Below are 19,101 nucleotides of genomic sequence, written 5' to 3'. Positions count from 1 at the left end.
TGCTCGCAGAGTTTGCATAGTTTTTCCCTCTCCGCGCTTCACGTAGCGCTCAGAGTTCTGAATCACTGCAGAGCGGAGTTTTTTCCTTGCTTGTGCTCGCCAACGTTAAGTTGGCCTGCAAGGAAAATCTTATTCCAGGCCACCTCCCGGAGCGATTTATCAACGCGGGTGGTCTTGGATGGCTGCTACCATAGTTGAGAAGACTTCCGTTCGCATTGAGGAAGCTGCTGCTTGAGTAGAACATCTACTCGAGTGACAGAAAGAAGCAGCAATCTTTTGCGCTGCGCATGGTGCTATTCGTGCTGCTTTTCCAGCGTGGGACAAACACATGGCACCAAAAAACGGCACCACTTAATGCACTCCACCGCTTGCAGAACACCTTGTAGCGCAGCAAATGTTTTTGGTCAGAACTCTGCGAACTCTGCCCAGGCCTAATTGTGAGATCACTTGACATGTCAAATTTAGGCCATTTAGGCTCTAAGTCCAGGTAGAATGAAACTTTCAGGGTGGTGTTTTTGCACTCGAAATTACTTATTACTTATTAATTTCAGGATGCAAACGTACCCTAGTGTTACGAGTTTTGCTGTATGGAATGGGAAATGGTGAGCAAATAATTTGTAGGTGCTAACAAATGTGTCCATGGTCCCTGAGGTGTTACTGCAAAAGCAGATCACTTGGAATGCCAGTGCAGCTGGTAACAGGAATAACCGAACAAATTAGAATTCGCCCTTAACTCAGAATGAGAAGGTAAGCACTGTTTACTGGGAGTGAGCCCCAGAAAGACAGCTTCCTAGAAACAAGCACTGGCAAAGCCTAAAGGTGACTTTTGTATGGTTTGCTAATTGGGCACACGTACAAACACCAAACGTATTGGATTTGAAAATTCTTATTTCAACTTTTTTTTTTAGATCTTTCTTCACAGCTTTAGCTGTCTACCAGCCTCTTGTGTTTAATAAATATAAGAATTATACATAAAATCATCTTACATATACATACAGGGGCCTTTGGTGAACCCTTGCTGCCATAGGTCAGTTGGGGTGTCAGTTAGAGTATTATTTACTTTTTTGGATCAGTCCACAGAACTGCTTACATGGAATGAGTCACTGACCCCTTCAGCCGTTTGCTTTGTTGCCATTGTTAATCACGCTTGGATCAGCCAGTGTTTAATTTGCGATGGTATTTGCCGGTGCTGGAACGCCGTATGATAGTCCTGCACATGGTGGCACTGTCTGACTATTTTGAGCAGAGCACATCACTTTAGCCAATCAATATACGCTAAAAAGAATATGAAAAAAGTGCATCCGGGTCATTGGTACTGGCATTTTGTAGCTCTGGCAGGGGCAGTGGGTGGTACAAGCAGCAGATGCATCCTGAGCCATACCTTGGGCCCGGACACTTATTTTATTCAAGATTGGCATAAAAAACGGGTAGCTGAAGGTGCAACACATGACAGGCAGTTGTGCTACTTATTTTATTTTATTTATTTATTTATTTAATGCGTTTTTATATAGCGCGGACTTTACCCGAAGGTGTCAGAGCGCTTCACAATAGGAACAATAACGATACATGAGGAGAAAATTACAAGTGGGCATGTTACAAAAGCAAACGTTACGTTACATGAGGCAAAAGTGACAATTGTGCATGTATCAAAAGCAAACAAAATACTAGAAGAGGTAGCAAACTATACATTACAAGAGGAAAAAGTGACATGTGTGCATATTAAATAAGCGTACAAGATACAAGTAGAGGTATAATACTGCAATACATGGCAGACACTCAAAAGACAAGAACACACTGGGAAAGCACTTCTGTAGGCATGGAGTACAGAATTTCCTATAGTGGAAGAACTTCCTTCAGTGAATAGAGAGGGCGTGAATTAAATTTGGAAGTGTCTTTGAAGGAGGAGAACTTTGAGGTCAGTTTTGAAGGACCGGGAAGAGGTGGTGGTCCGGAGCTGAGGCGGAAAAGAGTTCCAGATTCTCACAGCGTTGCCTGAAAAGGATTGGGCCATCGATCTTTCCTTTTTGAAAGTGGCAGTATCAAGCAATACATTTTCAGCGTTACGTGATGGTCTAGAGCCTCCAGAGAGTTTCCGTCTATTCGCTAGGTAGCGAGGAGAGGAGGAGTGCAGGTCTTTGTAGGTGATACAGACAGTCTTGTAGATAGATCTTGCCTCGATGGGAAGCCAACGGAGGGTGGGTAACATGGGTGTGATGTGGTCACTTCTTTTGGCCCATATATGAAATGAGCTGCTGAATGGAGAGCAGATTTAAGGGGGGACAGATGGAAGCCAGTAAGAAGAGAATTGCAGTTCTCCATTCTAGAGAGAACTAGCGATTAGACCAGGTTTTTAAGGTCTTGCTCCAGGAAGAAACGACAAATCCCCCTACTAAGCACAGCTGCAACACCAAGCGCAGAACAAGGGGCACTGTGCACTGCCTTGATTACTGAGATCATGCAAGGGTGCCCTGATTCCTTTCTTCCACGTTTGAACAGCCTAAAAAATAGGCAACGTCGCCTGCTGTTTCCCTCAACTGAGAGGCAGGCTCAGTCAGTAGGAGGCTTGCAACTTACAACAGTGGCGATGGGCAGCCATGAAGAAGGTAGCCTCAGCCAACCGAGGTCAGATTTAAACAGAGTACCGTAAAATGGGCAACAGTAACATCTGTTTAGAAACGGCAGAAATTCAGAATTAAGCAATACATTAAAAACATCTCTTTTGGACTTTTAGGGAGGAGGGGACAGAGACATTTGGCTTGTAGTATTAGGCTGTTAAGTCCTGATGTACAGACAGCACATGTGTGGTGCAACGAAAGGTCTGCAAAAAAAGGATCACTGTGTTTTACTCCGCATATTTCCCAAATTTTCTGGAAAATCTGAGGCCTCAGGGATGTGGGGGGTGAGATCCTCCTGTAGACAGTGCTCTTCATCCCCCTTTCCACGTGAGGGCGCACTGGGCAGAGGAGCGGTTGGTGGGGCAGAGTCAGACACCCTTGATCAGAGGTCGAAGTGCAACAGATAACAGTGAGATGGTGAATGCCAGGGAGGGAGGAGGGCAGCTCCGAGGAGCGCTTACACGTGTTTTGGGGTTGAGTGGGTTGCGGCTACCACCAAACCATGTGGTTAGGCTTGTTTGCAATTTTAATAGATTAGCACTGGGCAGGAGCAGTGGCGGCTGGTGACATTTGAAAGTGGCAGGCGTAAAATAATTGTCATACTGCACCGCAGCGAGTGAGTGTAGCGAGCGAGCCAGACCAACCTCCCCCACGGAAAATTTTGAAAAAAGAGTGGACAAATGGTGCATTTTCAAGCAAATTTGAGAAAGCAGGAAGGCTCATGTGGATATCCTAATTCTATCAGCAGCTAGGTTGCAAAGCAGCAGTAAAGGGCTTTTAACAACTGAAGCATTTTTCATGCTTTTTTAATTCAAATTAGAGAGTTTCAATATGATTTAAAAAGAAGAATCCTACACAAAACTGTTGTTGCACCCTGTAAGAGACAAGGTAGTATAGAAACCTACACTACTTGCTATAAGTAGCACCTGAGAGGACGTGAAGAAAGAGATATGACATGAAATAGGCAAATAGATTTTAGTGATTGATTGTCAATAGAACAAAGGTCATTAAATGCGCTTAAAAGGGGTGGTGCAGGCTCAGGAGTAACATTAAGAAACATTTATCTGGCTGACGTTTCAAGTCTTCCCGAACTTGCAGTCTTTCTATAATATGCCAACAATCAACCTCCCTAATGATGCTTTTACACCTTAGTTTCACGAAATGGCAAATAAACTTTATAATGAGAAATACGCTGTGCGATTATACAAACTGTGAATGAATTATTGACAATTGTGCACAATCCCCCGGAGCAACTCAGGATGACCCACTATCAGATGACTTGGAAACCCTTGGTCCGCAATGTTTTATGTGTTCACAAGGGGCCCGGGACCAAAGAGGAGTGTCTGGGGTGGGGGTGATTAGTGTGTGATATTGAATAGATGCTTATGTTTTGTTCCTAAACCTACATCTGCATATTTTTTTCACCTTGTCGTTGCCGAACAAACTAACGCAGTGCAGTAATGGAAAACATCCAAATACGCACTTTCCCTGCTAACCGGAACGGTACAAGGAATGAAAAAGATGCCGCGACACGCAACTCTGACATATATTATCACTTTATTAACAATTTCTTCTACTACAGAGATCTAATGCTGGAAAAATACACCCCGTATTAAATGTGTTGCTGTGTTTGAATGAATCTTGCCCATAGCTATGATGGCAGTACGGAAACGTAACACATTCCATACATTTCCTGCCTGCTGTTTACACATAAATCCTTCATGTTCTTCATCTTTACCCTTTTAATTTGATACTGCTGTTTCTCTTAATCTGTAACACCGAAATAAGTTCGGTGACTTATTAATCGCCCATTTGACAATCATGACTTACAAAATCAAAGACACATATTTAAACCAACAATTGGTTGCAATAAAGATTGAATACCAAGACCGTTACCGAGTTCACATGACCTACAATGTCTATAAAGCAATGTATAGGGCAAACCCCATGGTACTCACGCAGCTATGGTGCAGCAGGTAAAGTGACATTGCAGCTAGATTATCTCGTCCTTTACAACCAATTGGGAGCTGGTGGGACAATATTCACATACTGATGGCACAAAGCAACCTTATTTTGCCCCAGCTAGCTACAGTAAAAGCTCTCGATTACTAATATGGAAACTTTAAAAAAATAATATTTTGTCCACAAAGACACTGTAGACCAGATCGCTTTGCATGTTTTCTCTTGTGAAGAGAAACTACAAAATGTGCTCACTCCTTTGTAGCAATCCTGCATATTTTTCAAAACAACTTCCAACCCCACCACCCCATCACTAACATGTTTGCATCGATTTGTTCCAGTCTTGAAGATACATGCAATTTATCTATGCGCTCTCATTAGAATACAGGAGGTAGACTACACTAATGGTCAATGCCGTTTTGTCTTGATTGAATTTTTCAGGAGAACACAAAAGAACCTCACCATTAAAATAGTCCTTTCTTCTCCAGCATGAAGGCGAAAGTATTGTACTGTGTAAATATAACTTGTTGAGGAAACTTTCGCAGAAATTAACGGCAAAAAGGACGTCAACATGCACTAGAGGTTGAAAGGGTAAACATCACTTACAACGAAACTTTTACAACGCACTACCATTACAACGCAACCATTACAACGCAAACTATTACAACGCATTGCTCTGGGGGGCGCTATAGGATAGGGAATAGGTTAATTTACTATCCAATAACCTTCCCTAGTGTCCACGGGGACTGGAGTTGGAATAGTAAATTAAACTATTCACTATCCAGCACTATGCGTTGTAATGGTATGCGATGTAAAAACTGCGTTGTAAAGGCAGGCGTTGTAATAGCCTGCGTTGTAACGTCATACATCCGGTTGAAAGAGGCTGGTTTGCTCAGTACGTCTATTATTTTTCTGAATTTACTAGTTATGTTGTATGGTACTGTTTATTAAAGGTATTAGTAGATTACTGTCTAGGTTGCTATTAATTTCTACTGTAGGACTATACTAAATATGACAAAACCCAAGGTTGGCCAAGCGGTAGTAGGCACATTGGATGCCTTTTTATCAAGGGCTGAAACCGCGCTCATACATGAAATAAAGTTAACCGAGCGCAGATTGTCCCTTGATTCACACACACTACCAAGTCATCCTACCCTCGTCAACTTAAATCCACAAACGAGTTTGGATGATGAAGTACTACGAATAAGTAGGTCCCCCTCATCATGCCCTGAGCTTGCTAGCAGTCAGGTAATAACTGATTCGTTGGTCACTTTAGCTAAACCAAATGTAGTCACAAAGGGGCCAGAAATCTAAATTCAAAAACGGAAGTAGTGCTGCTCCGCTGCCAAAGAAAAGAAAAGGACAGACAGCAACTAAGATATACAAACAAAGCCACCTCACACTTAAACATTTAGGGTGCAGGGTTAACCAGGTGGATAAGGAGTTTGAGTCATAACCTGGAGGAGGGTTTTTGGGATAAAATGAAATCTGTAATGAATACTCACCTAAATCCTATTCTTCAAAAAATGACTGCTATTGAGAGCAGGCTATCATGCTTAGAGACCCAATCACCCAGCGTTTCTTCATTGCTTATAGAGCATAGAACCAGGCCTCCAAGAATGCGGGAGGGATGAATGGGGGGGCGCTCATAGTCAGGAATCTTCTAGTAAAAACGTAACGCAAGAGGGGCCTCATCAGGGGAATGTTGACAATAGCTGCCTACAAACTATTGATCCGCTAGCACAGACAGGTGGTCTTTTCCAAGGCGACTGCCAGCCTATAAAATCCCTAAATACTAAGCAGGTGAATAAGGCGTGCAATACTACTGAAGTAATATCCCACAGCTCGGACCTCCCTGTAGATCGTCATCATGCTATGCATACAACAGTAGTTTATATTCACACAATAGTGGTACAAATTCAGATAATAGTGATTTAAATTCACATCTAGACTTACCTCCACAAACGACACCATATATTGTTGTCCTAGATAATGTTCCTCCATTGTCGCCTGGTAATAGGGAAGACTGGCCATCTTTGAGGAATAAATCCCTGCATCTTATAAATATAAAGACAGGTATAAATAAAAAAGTCCTAATTTCTGAACTCAAGACGGCACATAGGGTCAGGTGGGTAGGACTAACTAATAAGACACTGGCAGGGGACTGCATTGTATTGACCTTCAGACCTCCGGGCCTGGTAAGACACATACTAGATAGGGTGGCTGATCAGCCTATAGATGATTCAAGGATTTCTATACCACCCTTGGGTTTTTTCTATTGACCATCCGGATTGTGCCCGCACTTAGTGGGAAAAGAGAGCCAATTAAGTATAAAACAGCATCCACAGTTTCCACCATGGTATCACAATAACCGTTTCGGGCCATTAAGTAGTCTGGCAGAATAGACTCACTAAAGTCCAAAATAAGTGTATCAGAGAACAACGCTAATGCATCAGAGATCACTCCCAACTTAAGTAGGAATGTTGAAGTGTATACACTCCTCTTGGACACTACATTCCCTTCCACAGCAGCCCCATAACAAAGATTTGGGAAAAATAGAAGCTACTGGGTTAGATATGACCATGACCATGCAAGTAGATCAATCGTTGACTAGTGGGGATGGCAACCTCATATGCACACAAAGTTGCCAACCCGATAGGCGCAGTCTCCGTTTAATATCCTGGAATGTGGCAGGTATTTCACGAAGGTTATTGGATGAGGAATGGATTCAGTATATTTAAACCTTTGATATCATCTGTGTTCAAGAAACGTGGAGCAGGAATTACTTCTTTCTGGATGGCTATAACTCACTAAAAGTTCAGGCTGAACCATCATTAGCATGGAGGGCTAAGGGAGGACTAGCTACTCTAATTTCGGTACATTATGACTCATTAAGAACAGTAAAAGTAATTGACTCCCCTTGGTACCAGCTGACCTTGTGTTTTAATGTGATCAATGTTCCCTTATTATTGGTCAACTGTTACTATAATATTTTTGATACACAGAATTCCGATGTTAATGATTCCCTTGAAATGGAGATTGTTAGGGTGGCAGGGAAGGTCTCCCCTTTGTGTGTTATGTGGGTAGGAGATTTTAACTGCACCTTATGTCAGTATAGTGGGAGTAAGGCTTGTGGGCTAGTTGATACTAATGATCAACCCTTGACACATTTTAAACACACTATACAGGGTAACGCGTTACATTTTGTTATTGTGGTTAATGACCTATGTATGACTAATACCATGGCTAGTACTTCAATGGTGCAATATCCAACATTTCAGGGGGGGTCGCGTAAGTACAATTGATTTTATGTTGATCTCTAGTAGATATTCACACCTCGTTGATGATTTTGCGGTTGAACCAAACCCAGCCAGCGACCATAACCCTCTTATTGTATCCTTCCACACTGTGGCGCGAAAGGGCAAGGCTTATGATTGTCGAATAGAATATAACCATAACCAGGGGATAAGGATAAAATGGGAAAAGATGAATCCGAAGGTCTTTGAGGAGTGTATTATCAAAACTAATTTAACGCAAGTGATAACCTGTTTAAATGAAACATCACATCCAGATGCAATAATACAGAGTTTCGAAAGCCATTTGTGAGGGTGTGGCCAAGAATATGTTTAAACAAGGAAAAAAAAGTAGTTACCCAGTAAGAAGGTGGTTTAACGCTGAGTGTTCTGCAGCTCAAACTAGACTGAAGAAGGCGTTTCATGTAGTTGCGCAAGATAGGGACGCAATAAAAACAGCTAGGCAAACTTATAAAAATGTCATCGAACAGAGAAAAGACGAATTGAGAAAGCAGGCTTGGGATGACCTCGAAAGAGCAAGTGCTCTGAAGGATTCAAGAGTTTCTGGGAGGTGTTAAATCGCCAGCTTTTTTGTGACGAAACTAGGACCATGGATACCAACATAATGGGGGTCGATTGGGAGGCCCATTTTTCCAAAATATTCAACCCAAAGGGTGTCCTATTAAGTTGGCGCGAGGATGACATAATTTTTAATATGCAGACTGCGCAACAGCTTAGATCATCAATTTCCATGAGTGAAGTAGAGGAGGCATTGAGAAAAGGCATTCCCCTAAAAGCACCAGGGCCAGACGGTGTGCCCCTGGATTTATTTGAAAACAACACACAAATTTGGGCACCTTTGTTACTTAATGTTTTTAAAGCTGTAATTGTGGGTCGCATTCCATCTACATGGAAAGAAGCAGAGGTGGCGCCAATTTTTAAAAAGGGAAACAGAAATTACCTCAAATGTTATAGGCCGATTTCCCTAATAGATGCGTCTTGTAAGTTGCTGGGGAGGGTAATTCCTGCATGTTTGGAGTCATGGGCCAATACTTTGGGTATTATTGTGAACAGCCAATATGGCTTCAGGAAGGGAAGGGGAACAACGGAGCAGTGCCTCAACCTGATTATGGGCCAGGGGTGTTTTGATCCATCTGGCCTTCATGGACTTGTCTTGTGCCTTCGACACAGTGTGTCGAGGAAAGCTGTGGGCATTAATGGACACTATGGGATTAGAGGAATCGCTTGTTACCCTGCTGCGTAGATTGCATGCAGCTACCTCTGTAGTCATCCGATATGGCCCAGGTGCCAAAAAGACTAAGCCAATTTCCTCAACTGAGGGCGTACGCCAGGGCTGTATATTGGCTCCATTCCTATTCTTAATATATACAAAGGGTCTGGAACATTTTTTATTACAACAAAGATTGGACTTTCCAAGAATAGATGGTAAACAGTTACCCTTATTGTCCTATGTGGACAATGCAATGGCGGTTACATGGCTAAGCTATGTCAAGGAAACATTTTATAAGATAGGCCTTGATAATTATTAGCACTGAGGTCTCATTAGGAGGCCTCAAAGCACCTTCAGAGCTGAGAAAACCAACAGCATCAGTCCAACCCTTTGGGGGTTGTCATGCAAAAAGAAATATTTCCTTACAAGCAGCAATAAATGATTGCCCTGTCAAGTACATGTTTTTTTTTTTAAAGGAGTATTTATATATGAACATAAAGTGAAATATGGCATACATAAATAATATACACAGATTTTCTGAGGTCAGTAATCTGGGGTTAACTAGGCAGATCCCTGAGTCCCACTTCCCTCTCCGTTAGTAGTGATTTTCCCCATTATCCCCCATTCATGATAGGCAACACTTAAGTTAGGCCCGACTAGCAGTCAGAGTCATGGCAATTCTACTCTGACTCTTTCAAAGTCAAAAGTATTCCAGTGCCTATAGCTCTATAAGGCAGAACAAGTTTCGCTGGACCCTTTGGCCCTGAAATCAGTCTTACCCACTATTGCCGGGGTTACACTACTGGAGTCCCTGGGAGCGTTCCACACTCAGATGTTGCAGCAGCCTGCTGTGGCTGCCAGCTGTGGATCACACTCTCGCTTTTGCAGGGACTGCATCTGCTCATCCGCAGAGCTCCCTCCAGTATTGCAGTAAGTTCCTCTGATTCCGCTCGCAGATAAAGGGTGATTGTAAGGGTCTCAATTGTTTAGTCTGTGTATGGGCATTCTCAGGTCACAATGGCATCCTTCCATCCTGGCACCAGCAAAACAGGGTCATGATCGTTGCTCTTCACGGTGGCCCTTCCTCTGGCTTACGGGGTTGCCGACTTTACCTCACACACAGACTACAGCCCGAGCACCGCAACAGTAAATCACTCTTCACTTATGGGGTTCGCTCCACACACCGACTAGAGCCTGATTGGTTCAGCAGTAGTGCACTCTCCTTGGCAACCACCTCTGGCGTACCGGGTCATCAACTTTACTCCACACATGGGCTGCAACATGATTGGCACAGCAGTAATGCTCTCTTGACTTTTGCATGCAGGGTCATCAGCTTTCACCCGCTCCTGGGAGACGGCCTTATCGGTGCGGCCATGGCTAACTTTACGGGGCCCGCTCTGTCATACGGAGTCACCGACTTTAATCTGCAGTGGTGTAACGACTGTTTCCTTACAACTCACTACGGGGATCCACTTGCCAAGATCCCCCACTGGAACTTACTCCCTCCAAGCTCTCTCCCCTTTCGTGTATTGTACCCAGGTTTTACAAAGGAGGAAGCACTGGTACTCCAGGCTTAAGGGCAGGTGGGCTTGGATTTCCCTGGATGATGTCTCCTCATCCCACTGGGAGACTGGCAGCTCTTAGCCCTCAGTCTTGGTCCCAGGTAGAAGTCTTGCAGAGCTTCTCCTCCTTAGCATATGGCAGCTTGACAGTTGAACATTTTGGGGGCCTCAAGCTCCCCTCCATATAGGGAGAAGTGTGGCGCAGTGGCCAGGGTGGTGGACTCCAGAGCACAGGGCTCACAGTTTGATCGCCAGCAGCAGCTCAGCCCAGCACCTTGTGGCTCTTGGCAATAGCTTGCTTTATCTTCCTGACACCCCCAGCGCCTTGAGACCCTTAGGGGTGATTAGTTTGTGCTTTAAAAATGCCGGGTTATTATTAGTAACACAAGGAGATGATGGACGGAGCTCTGAAACTTTTCAGACACTCACCCCAGTCACAGATCTGGGTTGAATCCATCATTGTTATTATAACAGCTAATTTCTGGACACCAGATGTGGTTTAGTGTCTGAGTCTTTGCTGTTTGTGCTTGGGGTCTGCTTCCTTTTGAGGTACTCACTCCTTTGCTCCAGATATCAGTGTGTCACATCAGGAGAGACATCAGATCTGATAGCCCTACAACACAGGCCATGTGAGTGACTGCAGGTTCACACCTGGATGTCAGACAAGGTGAGCTGTATATCAAAAGGTTATCCCAGGACCTCAGCCTTACACTTTATGATTCTTTTACTAGCCCCATCTCCTTCCTGAGATGTGCCCAGAGCCCCTTCTCAGTGACTTCTCTGTGAATCAAAGACCCCCTTTGAAGTGTACTGAAAAGCCTGGCTCTCCCTTCCTCCAATGTATCCCACCCAGCTCACAGAAAAAGAGCAATCCACAAATCTTCGTAGATAATTTAAGTTATGTGATGTCTTGGAAAGTAAAATGTATTATATTATGTTCGCTTTTTTTCTTATTGTACATATTCCAATTCTTAAAAATAAATGCAATATACATTTTTGTTCTTCCTTTTCAAAATATTTGCACTCATGCATGTATATTCTTAATGTATTCCCTTAATAAAAAATAAGCTTACATTAAAAGAACCCTAACTGTTTCCTCTTCTCTTTCGTTCACTCTAGAAACTCTGTCCAGTACCAGTGTTCGTCCTCCACAGCCCAGGGCAGATATTCAGTGCTGTCAACAAATGCCAGCCACCGTTCTGTGGATGATAACAATGGCTGCCAACCACGTAAAGACATAGTCTTCGTGAAAACTCATAAAACAGGTAGCAGCACCATTCTGAACATCCTTTTTCGCTTTGGTGAGAAGAACCACCTCAAATTTGCCTTCCCTAGTGGCCGCAATGATTTCTTCTACCCATCCTACTTTGAGCGAGGGCAGGTAGAGGGCTACCAACCTGGCATGTGTTTCAATGTCATCTGCAACCACATGCGGTTCCGCTACCACGAGGTGCACCTCCTGGTGCCGGCAAATACGGCTTACGTCACTGTGTTACGTGATCCTGCCCTGCTCTTCGAGTCCTCCTTCCACTACTTCAAGCGTGTGGTGCCACTCACCTGGAAGCTGTCAGGAGACGACACCATGGCAGAGTTCTTGCGAGACCCTTGGCATTACTATGACCCCGACGGCATCAATTCCCACTACTTGCGCAACCTACTTTTTTTCGACTTGGGCTATGACAATAACCTGAATGCGGAGAGCCCTCTGGTGGAAGCGCAGATCAAGGAGGTAGGAGCTCGCTTCCAGCTGGTTATGCTGATGGAGTACTTTGACGAGTCCCTGGTGCTGCTACGTGATCTACTGTGCTGGGACCTCCAGGACATGGTCTATTTCAAGCTCAATGCCCGCAGGGACTCAACCATCTCCCAGCTGACTCCTGAACTCTATCAGAAGGCCACTGACTGGAACCAGATTGACACCAAGCTGTACCGCTACTTCAACGCAACCTTCTGGCGCAAGGTTGATGCCTACGGGCGGGAGAGGATGGCGCGGGACGTGGCTCTGTTGCAGCAGGAGAATGAGAAAATGAGGAGGGTTTGCATTGCTGGAGGGCATGCAGTGGATTCTGAATCCATCCAAGAGTCGGCCATGCAGCCTTGGCAGCCCCTGGGTGAGAAGAACATCCTGGGGTACAACCTAAACAAAAACATTGACATTAAATACAAAAGACTCTGCCGAAAGATGCTGACGCCCGAGATACAGTACATGACCAACCTAGGCGCCAACCTCTGGATCACTAAACTCTGGAGCCATGTGCGAAGTTTCTTCAGGATCTGATGGGCTGGGGATCTTTTTGTGTTCTCGTCCTGCTGTTATGAAGACTCTTTTAGCGGGAGCAGCATAATAAGCTGGACGATAATGGGATCAAAGGAGATAACTGAGATTCTGACCTCTAACCTTTATAACCCTTCTCTGACACTTTTTCTATGCTCTCCATTATCTTGGTCCTGTCCGACCAGCAGGTCTCTTCCACCTTCTCACCCTAAATCCTTGCAGATCTCTTTCAAGGTCAAGGTTTGCACTGCTATCTACTCACCCCCAGAACTACTCGGTGCTAAATGCACTGTGCTGGCACAATGGATCTGATTCCTCATTTGAATCTAGAACAACCTAGATTTTTAAACATATACAAGTTGATTTATGGGAAAGTTTGCCGGCATCCAGTCTGGGTGGGCACTTGTATCCTTGTGCGTTTATGTATTTGGTATATGGTTGTATAGATTTGAATGTTCATGTGCAGTGTCATCCGTGCAGACCCTAACTTTGGTAACATTTACAGTGGGTGAGGGTTGAGGATCTTTAAAGGGGGTGGTACTCTAGAGAAGGGCTTGGACACCCGCACTTAGCTTCTCAGCAGCCACATCTACCCTCCCAAAACAACAGTAACAACTACATCCTGGGGATGTTTCAAAACACTCAATGGATTATGCCAGGGCAGGAGCTCCATAGATTATCTGTGGAGCCTCTTACAGGTTTCCAGCTCACCTTGTCACAATATCTCCGCGCCAGATGGCTTTGTTAAGTGTGCCAATTCTGTGACACAGGGTGGCACGTGTAAGTTGGCAGGTCCGCTCATGCATGCAGTTGTGTATGTCTGTGATTGTGTTTACGCTTATGTGAAGTTTATTGTGTGTGTCTGTATGTATGTGATCCTATGTGAGTCTGTCTAATTTATAAAAGGACGTCCATGTCCACCCTATGAGATACTGAATGTGTGTCTATATCGTTTCTACATACAAGAGATTTGTATGTATACTTATGAGTTTATATGTAACTGTATTTGTATGAGGTATGTTTCTGAATGTGTGCTGTTTCATAACTATAAGAAAGAGAGGGTGTGTGTATGTATGTGTGTGGGTGTGTGTGTGTGTGTGTTTGTGTTCAGAACCTGCTCGGTGTGCCGGTGGGGTTGTCTATGCTTCTCAGTGACTGTGTATATAAAGGTAATGGCACACATATGACTCAGTAGTTTTGCACATTCATGATGGTGTATGTTTTCTACAAACATTCTTTGATGGCACTCGGTACGTCTGCCTTACACGCATGAATGAGTGTGTGGAGCGGTGGCGGACGATGTGTGCATATATGTATGGCTTTCGAAGCTGTGTCCCAGAAACTACATGCAATTGGAATGATAGTTATTTCGCCCATGTTCTGTATGACACAATACCTATGTACAGAAACATTTGAAACATGTTGCTGCCTGTGTATAGCAATCAAGCCCAAAACCTGCCCTTCTTGCAGCGCACTCATCCCAAAAAAACACAGAAGTAGGGGAGTGTTTGAGTTCAGGTTGTGTAGGGTGGCATGTTCTTTTATAACCCTACCTCTGCTCCTGTCATGAAGTGGAGCAAGAACAAGGGTTCCCATCTATGTGGGGTCGCATTCATCAAACGGGGATTCACTGCGAGGATGCTTGTTTGGGCACGTCCTCGAGAGCCTTATTTATGATTATCGTAGACTATATAATTGACGAAGTCCCCTATTTCATAACATGATATATATATACATTGTTGATAAAATCTGCTACTGTCCACCATAGAGCGTGATTGTTGAAATGTCTTACCATTCAAGCTAGAGCAAATGATTGTAATGTCTTACTCTTCGATCAAGAACGCATTGAAAATGGAATCTCTCTTAGCGAATATTATTAATGAACGCGTTCACTTTCTGATGTAGTGCACATTAGAAGTGTGATTTGCATTGTATATATGTATGTATGTATGTATAATGGGTTTTATACAGAGCGCACATACACTAGACGTTTTCATTGTGCTAATAACAAATACACCCTCAGCCTGACGACACTTAGAGAACATCCCTTTGTTAAGATGTTTTCTTAACCTTAGATGATTCAGGATTTTCCCGAGGCAGGTACCAAGACTGAGAAAGATCGCACACCTTTATGTTCGCAGGAAAAGTGAGAAATGTTCGAAAATTGAAACTTACCACAGTGAACAGCATGTGCTTACATTTATTATCGAAGTTTATGCCTCAGAAAAATGGTACTGACCACAGATATCCTACTGAACAATGATTAATGTTTCTAATTAAAAGTAACTTAGTTTTTTAGGAATGTAGTGAAACTCGATTGTTGTCAATGCTGAGCCAGGCCTCCACCTTACACTGACAAATCTTTCCAGCGGTCGGATCCATGTCCACCATTACACAGAGGAGGACCAGTTATTGAACGCATGCAGGTAAAGGTAGGAGCCTTGAGACCATATGAGGCGAGCAAGGAGCACAATGCATACGTTGAGGTTTGGAGAGGTGGGTACCACAGTAATGGTTGCCCCCCTTGGAAGAGAGGGTGGAACAGCAACCTGTCCAGTGTGGTTTCTGCAGGGCCATTACTGTTGAGCTGGCCATCCGCAATTGAGTAGTCGAATAATAATAGCTGCCACTGCTGACATTTTGGTGACTCTAAGGTCATCCAGGAGTGATACCAAGACTGTGTCAGAACCGCGATAGAGCCTGAAGCTCAGCTCAAATGAAAACCATTAAAAATCTTCTTGAACTTCAGGATGATCCCATTAAAGTGAGGAAACAAAGCCTTCATGGACTCTTGCCTCCAGTGGAAGAAGGGACGTTAGTGTACCATTGGATGGGCGAGTTGAATTAAAAAGTGTAGTTTGAAAAATGGACTATTGTTCACATTCTTAATTTCCTGTAGGTAAGTCCCTTATTCAATGCAAGCTGAAGAGCAGATATGGAAGTGACCTTCAGAGCCCTTGCAGGACCTGAATCCCTAGCGGAACCTGAACTGTCCGGTCTAATCCAGAGAACCTTTTTGGTGTTTTTTGCATGCGATACACAGCTTCTTCTTGGCACATATCTTGCGACAAGACTTAAATTATACTACTGATGAAATATCTCACATCCTGGTTTAATATATGTTATTTATGTACCTACAGAACTTTACTTGTGCAATTTCTGATACCTGGAGCTTCAGTACATTAATGGTGAACTATTACTGTGCTGGTTAGAGCACGGCGTTGTTGGATTTTATTACTACTTGATCTTGAGCACATTACAAGTAAACTCTCTTACCAGCTTTATGTGATTTTGAGGAAAGTCATACTTGAAAATCGTCTCTAACAAACCTTATTCCTCAAACCTTCCGAATAAATAACGTTCAACAGGTTGGGCAATCCAACCAGACAAATGTCTATAATCTCGAAAATATCACATTATTTTTTAGGGTAACAAACTTCCAGTGTTCCTTATGTCTTCTTTGACTTGTAGTGGGTAAGGCGAGCTATTCATTGTTCATTCCCTTTTTTGTTTACTGCTCCACTGTTCAGATTACGGGTTTTTTATCAACTACGGGCCATTTATGAGGCCGTGCGTCACTTTTACCTCGCTGGTGCGTCGCTTTTTGTGACGCACCAGTGGCGTACAAAATGCGCCTTGTTGCGCCATATTTACAGAGTGATGCATCTAGGGAGATGCGTCACTTTGTAAACCCCTGTGCCACATTATACCTGTGCCAGGTATAATGTATGCAAGGGGGGCGTATTGACGCAAGGAAGGGTCGTAGAAGTGACGCAGTGAAATCTATGCGAGTACACTGCGTCACTTCTAGGACGCAAATGCATCAATTTCTTACGCCTGCCTCACAGCAGGCGTAAGACTGACGCAGGCCCTTTCACATGGGGCTTGCCCCATGTGAAAGGACACATTGCTGGAGTTGCGTCACTTTTGTGACATACTCCAGCAATGCGTCACTTTTGCGCCATACAGATACGTCAGAAATACTGACGTATCTATAACTCCTTGCGCAATGATGCGTCATACTGTAAATATGACGCATCATTGGTGTCGCAAGGAGGGTGCAATGAGAAGTGACGCATCGCTGTTTTCACGCAGCGATGCGTCACTTTTCATAAATAAGGCCCTATGTTTTTAAAGGGGTAAGAAGAGATAGCTCCCTAGCCGCCTTTTCAGTCATCTCCCTCGCCTGCCCTCACCATGCCCTGCCTTTCTGGCTAACCTTCCTCCCAAGACCCACTTTCTTATGTTATTCCACTTTCATGTATTATGTTTTTTAATGCGGTCCAGTTATTTGCCTTCATTTCATCTGCCTTGACCTACTTTGTAACCAAACTCTCCTCTCAGCTTCACCCCCTATTAGTCAGGTATTATTCTGTGGCATATTTATTCTGTATCATGCTTTTTAATATACCACCCGCCTCCTATCCATTAGGGTACTCCACTAATATACTGTACCATTTGCTGTTCCGGGTTACCCTTTTTAGTTCCCCAATATCGCTTATTTGGCTTCCCATACCCTGTATCTCTGGAAGAGGTAAAAATACACAGCCTCTTTAAAACTTACAAGCATATTTGGGTTCCCATAATGCAATGCAGAGTCATTGTTGTATTCCCTCCAGCCATCTAGGGAAAGTAGCGTGACTCGCTATGTTCACACTTGAGTTCTAGGCTCGGTGAGGAGAAAGAAAAGTTGCTTATAAATATAGGGGCAGATTTACAAGCCCCTTGCACCTCTTTTACGCCGCTGCTGTGTCACTTTTTTTGACGCAGCGGCGGTGCAAAAGATGCGCCATGGCGCGGGGTATTTACAACGTGACGCATCTGGGAGATGCGTCACGTTGTAAAGCCCTGCGCCATAAGGAGGCGTTCCGGCGCAGGGGGGTGCATTCCTGCACAGGAACGCCTCCTAAAAGTGGCTGAGTGAAATCTACAAGATTTCACCTAGTCTCTTTTAGGCCAATGCTGCGTCAAAACCCTGCGCCTGCTTGAAGCAGCTGATCACTAGCGCGCTGATCACTAGCTGATCAATAGCGCGCTGATCACTAGCGCGGCAGATTAATCACGGAACCTCCTGAGGCACAGCCGGGAGTAGTTAGAACTTTGCGCAGCTCTTCATTTTAAAAGTGCATTTCTGTGTTTTTAACCTGCACCCACCTTCACTTCCTGACACACGAGTACAGTGTGCAGGTACCCTTCTGCAGCAAAAACGAGCGCTAGAAACGGGCGAAAATCGCCGATCCACTTCTCCCGCCATTGTCCTCGTTGCGACAGGGACACGCCCACTTCGAGGCCACGCCCCCTGCCGACCTACAAATAGCGCGCTGATCACTAGCGCGGCAGATTAATCACGGAACCTCCTGAGGCACAGCCGGGAGTAGTTAGAACTTTGCGCAGCTCTTCATTTTAAAAGTGCATTTCTGTGTTTTTAACCTGCACCCACCTTCACTTCCTGACACACGAGTACAGTGTGCAGGTACCCTTCTGCAGCAAAAACGAGCGCTAGAAACGGGCGAAAATCGCCGATCCACTTCTCCCGCCATTGTCCTCGTTGCGACAGGGACACGCCCACTTCGAGGCCACGCCCCCTCACTTTATACATGTGTATCTACCGGAAGCGCAGCGGACGAGCGCAGCGGGCGCGCCGATTGCGCGCCGAAGGCGCGCTTAAGGCAAGCTCGTCTGCGCTCGTCCGCGATCATGACGCGACCGGGGCCGGTTCCCTTGCCCGACTCACCAGCACTACCCCCACAATCCATTCTCGGACCATGTTGCTTTCTCTGAGACCCCCTCCCTGCCCCACCTGCCTCTGGTCTATCCCGGACGCCCAGAGCCACATGTACGTATGTGAAACCTGCCAGTTCTCACTACCCTCTCTGGACTCAACTCTTGGCCCGGCTCTCGCTCGGTGCTCTGCTTCCTCCCATGGAGCCGACCCTTCTCTTTCCCTCAGAGCGGCACTGATTAACTGCAGGTCTCTGAATAAACATGCTATTGACATCTGGCAGTCCCTCCAGGACAACAACTGGGACCTGCTTTTCTTAACTGAAACCTGGTTGAACGAGACCACTAACCCCACCATTACTCTTGCCTTGCCGGACGGCTACAGCATCGCCTGCGCCAATAGACCAAACGGTAAACAGGGGGGTGGTGTTGCCTTAATCCACAA

General features: G+C 44.6%; 1 protein-coding gene across 3 annotated transcripts in view; it reads left to right on the top strand.

Annotated features, from left to right (window-relative positions):
* GAL3ST1 (galactose-3-O-sulfotransferase 1) overlaps nt 1-16,219 on the top strand; it is a 284,432-nt gene extending 268,213 nt beyond the window's left edge. For all 3 annotated transcript variants that reach the window (XM_078667249.1, XM_078667251.1, XM_078667250.1), the window contains exon 3: nt 11,780-16,219. In XM_078667249.1, the coding sequence (XP_078523375.1) occupies nt 11,780-12,938 (1,159 nt within the window). In that variant the 3' untranslated portion in view covers nt 12,939-16,219. The remainder of the gene's footprint in view (nt 1-11,779) is intronic.
* The last annotated feature ends 2,882 nt before the right edge of the window (nt 16,220-19,101 follow it).

The sequence above is a fragment of the Lissotriton helveticus genome, chromosome 11, assembly GCF_964261635.1.
Source record: "Lissotriton helveticus chromosome 11, aLisHel1.1, whole genome shotgun sequence".
NCBI classification, from domain to species: Eukaryota; Metazoa; Chordata; class Amphibia; order Caudata; family Salamandridae; genus Lissotriton; species Lissotriton helveticus.
Note: the sequence above shows the minus strand (reverse complement) of the source record. Positions and strands in the feature narration are given on the sequence as shown.